At 35.1% G+C, this 7,946-nt stretch overlaps 1 protein-coding gene across 1 annotated transcript; it reads left to right on the forward strand.

Moving 5' to 3' along the window:
* Positions 1-1,263: 1,263 nt before the first annotated feature.
* Positions 1,264-5,329, forward strand: LOC104080919 (cullin-5-like; the record flags this gene model as incomplete). The annotated part of the gene is made up of 3 exons (XM_009583465.1): positions 1,264-1,373; positions 3,672-3,771; positions 5,142-5,329. Coding segments are annotated over 3 exons (398 nt in total), but the record flags the coding sequence as incomplete, so codon positions are not given.
* Positions 5,330-7,946: the final 2,617 nt, after the last annotated feature.

A 7,946-nucleotide genomic window follows, 5' to 3' on the forward strand; every position in this document is an offset into this window, starting at 1 on the left:
AAAATAGTTACTGTGATGCCTGTTGCATCTTTATAACTTGAAGATGAGACATCTTTGCACTTAAGAGCACCAGCGGATACAGTTTCCAAACTGTGCTTATTCTGAATATTAAATAACAGATTTAACAGTAAATTTCCATGTAGAAATTAATCAGAGGAGATGGGTGAGAGAACGTGGCGTGCTGCTTGTGCTTGTTTATCTGAAGAGATGTTAGTGGCAGAACAGCGCACTTGTCAGAATTTCAATTTGCTGTATTTGAAGTGAATTGTGTCAAATGGAGTATTACTAGCCAAAACAATGATCTGTTCAAAAGTAAACAGTGCCAGTGCATTGGAACATAACACTGCAGATAACCAGTAATCTTTCTGCCACAGAACTCTCAATCAACTTTTTTTTTAATTGTGGGTTTTCCTTTTTAAAATGTGGAGCTGTAAGCAAGTAGGATTACAACATATGCAATAGAACTGTTATTTTTCTTTTTTTTTTTTTTTTTAAATAACGGAAGTCAGCCTGTATCCTATAGTGAGATTTTTCAGAATAATCAGAATGATATGGGAGCACTTCATTTCTTTAGTGTTCCTCTTAATTTGTATCATAAGTTTGAAAAAATTCACCTTGGATTAGATTTTTCAGCACAGTGTAAATCATTTTTATCTGCACCAACTGTAGTCTCGGCCGTCAAACTGCCTATGGCCAGTTAACCCACAGGAAGGGAGTCTGTGATACAACGGCTCCTACATTACTCTGCTTCCTTCCTCCCTGTTTGCTGCTGATGCCAAATGCACAGTGGAAAAAAAAAGGTATGTGGCAGCATCCACAGGTACTATTTCTGATTCCTGGCTGCCATTTTGGTAATGGTAATTTATTCAAGATGGGTTTGCAACTCTGCCTCATGACTTTCATTGCACGTATCTTGGCTTCGGGTGGTGAAGCTGACCGAGCATCATTCACGTTGTCCATGTATAACTCCATTAACAGGTGAAGAATACTTGCTAGAACTTGTTGCATTTTAACTAATGTAGCGAATAAAGGAAGAAGTTGTCAATCTGCTTCTCTAAGAAACAAATAATAGCTCTGTCACTTTTTAAAATAATACTTACTGTGAAAAGTGTTGTTCAGCTATGGTGTTGTAGCTCAAATGCTAGCTTATGAGACAACTCTGAGAAGAAGATATTTTTACGTTAACCGTAGAAACTGCAATCCTTAAAGATAACTTTAAATAAGAAACTGTTTTATTAACAATAATTTTTTTGTTCATTTTAGAATAAAGGTTCACTTCAGTTTGAAGACAAATGGGATTTCATGCGCCCTATCGTTCTGAAACTTCTTCGTCAGGAGTCTGTCACAAAACAGCAATGGTTTGATCTGTTTTCGTAAGTAATTTTTTAGTATCTTACATCCTTCTGCATAATGGGAATACCATTATGGTACTACTTCTGATATGACAATGACTATGTGATAACACACAGAACAAAAGTACTAGTTGAAGTTTTAAGTGGTGAGTGTGCCTACATCACTGTAAACGTGCAAAAGTAGAGTTTTGCTGAGATTCAGATCTTTGCAAATAGGATGGAGAAAGAACAGCAGAGCTTTTGACTTCAGCTGATCATTATAAACAAGTTTTGTACCTGCACAAAACTTTTGTTAGAATTGGGGAGAAAATGTTTACTGCTTTGGCAGTAAGTTCATTGAAAGGCAGTTTGCTGAATGTTACATTATTCTGATTTGAATGGCTTTCTTCTAAAATAACTTAAGAACGCTACTGAAGTAACAGGGTAATGCAGTTTAACTGGTATAATTTGAATAGTTTTATACCCTAAGAATAATATATATACTATTTTTCAGACAGTGTTTGCATTATTGTACTTTCTAAAAACCCAGCCATTTTCCTCCTTCCAAAAAGCCAGAAGTTGCTTCCTGTTAGGTGATTTCTTTTTTCTTAAAATGTATCGCGTGACCTTTGCCAATGTAATATGGAAGTGAGTTACAACATATATATTGAAAGTATATCTAAAATAATCTTTGTCTCAACATAGTTATTTTCCCTCAAATTGTAGCTTAAATCTGCAGTGTCTCCTTCTGCTTTTTAAAATCTGTCACAGAAGTGTTTTTTATTTAAACACAGTCTTGTATCTTTATTGCTCTCTTCGATGAGGATGGTGCAGTGATTCTTTTTACACCCATCTTACTGCACCTGTCACACTTTTCTGCCAACCAAAAGGAAAGGTAGTTTATCATGTAATGAGTTTTAATATCTTATGATGTCACGGCTATAGTAGTTGCCAGAAACATGATGTAGTTAAGGTACAAATTCAGTTCTGAGTCATTGCTTTCATTTTTAATAACTAGTTCAATAAATCTGCATTGGTATTGAATTTTTCCATGTATTATTTTTCTTGTAGCTGAATTATTGAATAGAACTTAAGTAACTTTATGGCTAAATTGTGAGGATATTGAGGGAAAGGAACCCACTCTCCTAGGTGCCTATTTCTGGACAGTGCTCTTTGTTAAGCTTTTTAATAAAAATTTGAAATCTATAGGTGTCTTCTACCTGCCCTCTGGGTATGATTATACTTTTTTCACTGCTGTCAGGAAACAGTGGCATTCTAAATACAGTAACACCTTTTCTGCATGTGAAAGTTGTGTAAGTCTCACAAGTTAGGTAGACCTCTGTAAGTCCTGGGCCAGCACCTTTGATCTGTGTCAAAGGAACTTTTTACCTTTTAAGTTTTGTTTTTTCAGTTAAACTAAAAAAGATGCTTTTGTATTGAAATAAGTCTATTGATTTAGTAGGAACAAAGTCATACATTTAGATTATATAGTTGCTTTCCTGCAAAGATGTGGCCTTATTATTGAAAGGAGGAAGAAGAACCAGAGGAAGGTAATGAGTCAATAAAAGGCTTGCTAGGCCATATTATATATGATGTATGGTTAGGAGTGTAACTTGCTTTGTTTAGTCTTTAATATGGAAGGAAAATAGGAATTAAGTTACACTTGCTGGTCTGCTAGGAAAAACAGGAATTCATTTAAACGATGATTAAAACTCCTTAATACAATTTTGCTTTGCGATGCTGTTTGGTAGCTTTTCTGCAGTGGGGTTTCACTTTAAAATGCTACCACTGTCATGAAACGTTTAAGTGATCTTATTAAACTAATTAAAATGTCTTTTAAATTACCTGATGCCCCTAAGCTCACATTTCTCACAAGGAAGGTCTGTTTCTGTTGTAGTGCTTGGATTGTGAAACTGTGAGTGAAGGCTGCATATTAATGAGAGTATTTTAGAATAATACGGTCTGAGTAGTAATGCTTCTACTGGCAAGTGATTTCTGTCTTTGTCAAAGAAAAGCTTTAAAAATCGTCCTTAATGCAATAAGGATTATTGAATAGATACTGAAAACAGAATTGGCTTCTGCATCTCCTTCTTGACCATTGCCTTTTCCTAGATAGGTTGCTGTTACTTGCTTCCAAGACTTTCTTATAGCTTCGGTCTCTTCTCCAAACATGTTTTCCTGCTCGTGTTACTGGCATCTAGCTGTGTATTGTTTGACAACGATAGATAGAAAGTGTATTAATTTCTTAAATGTACTTAAATTATGACTGTTTAAACCTCATACATTACAGAATTAAACTTTGAGTAGCTGTTACTAAAAGATGAATGAATTGTTTTCTAGAGATGTACATGCAGTTTGCTTGTGGGATGATAAAGGTCCAGCAAAAATCCATCAGGCTCTGAAGGAAGACATCCTTGATTTTATTAAACAGGCACAAGCAGTAAGTTTTTAACGTTTCATAACTTCTATTCATATCGTTAGGAAAATAACTAAATAGTTCTGACTTTGGATCTAAATGGATTGCTTTTATGTTTGAGATTCTGTGATGTTCTGGAGATCATAATTACACTGTGAACTTCTATTGACAAAAAGAAGACTTAGCCTTGAGCATTTGCTCATTGTTTTCTCACAGTCCATGAAACTGGATTGGGCAATGATTTTTGTGTTATATTAAAAAAAAAACAGAACAAAACACGGCATTATTTTTGTTTATCCGACAGTACTTATGGAATCTTCTTCCACTTGAAAACTTCTTGAGGCAAAATTTTCTATACGAAATTACTGTCTGAAAAAAAATGTTGTTTGTCTAGCTTCAGTGCTATGCTGACATGTTCATGGATGGCTTTAAAATAAGCCATATGTATGGCATACTAGAAACATCCGTGCTATCGACGCAGCAAGCTTAGCTGTCCAGTTCTATGGGCTTCGCCCTAAACAATTGAAATGATCAATAGATTGAAAGGAAATTTTTGTATTATGTATAGCAAAAGATGTTTTCTGTAATAAGGCGTTTAAAAGAGGGGGTTGTTGTGAGATTAAAAAAAAAATCCGAAAATCCCACAACAAAGGTTTGAAAAGGAAAAAATGAAAGTCTATAAAATCTTTTTTTAGTGAAGAGATCTACACTGCTTAAAGGAAAATAGTTTCTTATATAGGCCTTTGTATAACCAGGCATATAAAGGCTGATTTTTAAGTTCTATCAGCTTGTTTGCTTATATGCATAAATCCTATGCTGAACTGAGGCCTTCGATATGGTCTGTGTTGGCTGTTCTTTGAGGAGCACCTTCTTAGGCACTATGATAGCCATTGTACAGTGTAGTTGTAGTTTCCAGGCATTAATAAAATATACACGTTAACTAGTTTCTGGGTCTAATGAAAGGTTAGTAGATGCCACTGAATTGAACTTTTCACTGTATAGAATATAACATAGTCCTTACATAGTCCCGTTTGGTTTTTTTTAGATATGGTTGTACCAGTACATGCCTTTGGACCAAAGGTTTTAATCTTTTTGACTTGCACATGGCTTAAAAGAAAAAAAAAATGGTTCATTTGGAAAATTTAAACGTACTGACTACTTGTTTGCTATTACTTTTGTTTGCTATTTCTTTACCCTTTAGAAATGGTCCATATGCCATGGGTTGATAACTACTGCCCTAAACTAAATGGCACTTAAATATGTAGACTTTCTTATTCTGATATATCTGTATATTTGAATTTTATATGGGGAGTTATTTTCAGTATAAGCAAAGTCAATATATTTTGTGCAGAAACTTTTTATAAATTACTTCCTCTTCTCCCTCCCTCCTCCAGAGAGTGCTGAGTCATCAAGATGATACAGCTTTACTAAAAGCATATATAGTGGAGTGGCGCAAGTTCTTCACACAGTGTGATATTTTGCCCAAGCCATTTTGTCAATTAGAGATTACTTTAATGGGCAAGCAGGGCAGCAACAAGAAGTCTAATGTAGAAGACAGTATTGTTCGAAAGGTAAGTGATAGGTATTAAGAGTTCTGTTGCACACTGTTCTGCCTACAGTAATAGTATGGAAGGGATTCTGTAGCTGAAGATGAAATTGCACCAATCATGTAATACGACGCATCACTTGGCTTCAGTGTGAGGGTCAGAACAACCCTGCAACTTTTTTTCTTCTCTCCACAGTAATTTCACTCTGTTTCTCCAGTTTTGCTTTGGCTATTAACAGTTTTGTTCAGGTCATTAAAGCACTTCTTTGTCAGGCTTTTGGTTTGTTTGGGGTTTTTTTGTTGGGCTGTTTTTTTTTTTTAATTATGACTTGAATCCTGGGGTGGGAGGCAGTTGTAAATTCACCTGCTGTATCTGTACTTGTGAGTAGCAAGTGTACTTGTATATATAAGTGAGTAGTTTTTCTACTCCTAGTTTATTTCCCTAGGCCAAGATCTTAACTGGGGCACATCTCTGCATTTTATAAATGGCCAATTAAATACTGTCATCTGAAGTTAAATATGGCTATTGATCTCCTAATTTCCCCTTTTTCCTCCAAACTGTCAGTCATATCAATGAAAAGATTGGACATGTAGAATCTTGTGAATATGATCTTTTTACTGTTTCATATCAAACACCTAGAGAAAGTCTAAGGTTTTGAGTATGGAGTGCTCAGTGTTCTGAGTCCCATGAATAATGGTCCTTGAAATTGCTTTAGTCTTTTATTGTAAGAATAATGGAGCATATCAGTTATGTCCTGTAGTTTAACGTCATTCATTATCCCTTTTCATTGAAGAAAGTGTCTATAGGGAAATGAAATTTCTTTAGCAGTCTTTCATTTGGTACTGAAGATCATTTTAACTGTCCCCCCATCTCCAGGATGGGAAGAACAAAATAGGTCGAATGCATTACTTTGGGCAAAGTTTTTTTTCTTCACCCTCCTATTTTGACATCTGATCCTCTATACCTCTTGAAGAAAAGGAAGAGAAGAGAGGGATCACCACCTCAAGTTACCTTTTTTGTTTTCATTGTTTGTTGGAGAAAGCATGTGATCTTACTAGGTTCTCCATGATCTGGCAAACTTGAACTCTTAACTCTGCTGTATGCAGAAGGCAGGAGAACTACGAAATGAAAGAAGAAACAAGGTGGAGTGGAGAAAGTAGTGAGGAGAAACTGGGAGAAAGAACAGGTGTCTAACAATTCAGATTTTGTTCAGGACTGAAGCTGATGGAGATGTGTCATATCTCTCGTATGCAGTCCAATTAGGACCATCTCATGATTGGGACATCAAAGCGCAGAGTCCCCAATCTATCTTACTATTTCATATTCATGGCTGAAGGTCACTTCTGGTTTCTGGCATCAATCTCTGTAGTTTTCTAAAAAGCGCCTTGTGAAAACTTTTCCCATGCTTGAGAAGTGCTTCATATAGTCACCCAAAATGATATGTGTGTTTTCCTTCAAGTATCTCCATAAAACTTCCTTATCCATAATGTCTAAAAGCAGTTTGACCATGATAAAGCTGTTAATATGCCTGCCAGGTTGTTTGACATTCTCTCACTGTTTTCTTCTCTGTTTTTCACTTGTTTCACCTCTTGTAAACCAATTCTATAATTGTACAGTGCAACCATAATGTGCATATCAGTAATGTTAAAATAATGAAAAAAGTAAATGAGGAAGCATAATCAAATAAAGCTTTGCTTTGAAATGTTCCAGTGTTTTGAACAATAGTTCCCTTCCAACACATATGACTTCAGTGTCAGAAATAGAAATTTAGCTGAAATTGAGAGACAGTTATGGAGAAGTTAAGAATAAAGGATGGTAAACTTAACTCTCCTGAAAGCATATCTGACTTTCATTAGGTGCTTGCTGTGTTAAAATCTAAAACTTACAAAGCAAGAATGGAATAAGATCATCTATCTTTACTATTAACTTTGCCATACAACTATGTCAAGTCGTCCTAAGCTCATTTTTAGTAAGCTTATTCACAATCATGAGGTAAAGTTTCAATTGGTAAATTTTACGATTCCAACCTGCTTTCCACTCCAGTGTAGACTGGCAGTTGGCATGCTTAAATTACATTCATAGCAGTTATTGTCAAGTTTGAAGATACTGCAAGTTTGAGCTTGCTTCTAAAGCAATGAAATGGTATGAGTTGGATAAAAAAAATAAAAATTATCTTTTAAGCTCTGGCATAATTTCATTAGGTATTCAGTGGCCTATAGAAAGAACCAGATCCAGTGTCTGAGGGGAAAAAAAAAATTACCACAGTAACTTGAATTCTAACACAAATTAAAATCTTTAACAAACATGTAGCATGCTTTGAGTATTTATTACTGAACAGCTGGTGGAACTTAGGTGCATGTAAGTATGGCCTGGCCTGCCAGTGAGCTTTTCATGTTGTTCAGCTGCAGCACATAGGGTATGTTAATGAGGTCTAATGCAACACATTTGCAGCAGTGCCAGTAGCAATCAGCAAAAAAAAAAGATAAAAATCACACAATGGAATATGAAGGGACCCTTTGAGTGATGAGGATTTTGTTAGGAACCTCCATAACTAATTTTAAAACTTTGCAGTGCTTAGATGAAGTTTGGAGTTTTTATAAATTATATTTTTATACATTTATAATATTATATATTATATTTTTTTATATATTT

Source organism: Fulmarus glacialis, unplaced genomic scaffold (assembly GCF_000690835.1).
Source record: "Fulmarus glacialis isolate BGI_N327 unplaced genomic scaffold, ASM69083v1 scaffold41048, whole genome shotgun sequence".
Taxonomy (NCBI): domain Eukaryota; kingdom Metazoa; phylum Chordata; class Aves; order Procellariiformes; family Procellariidae; genus Fulmarus; species Fulmarus glacialis.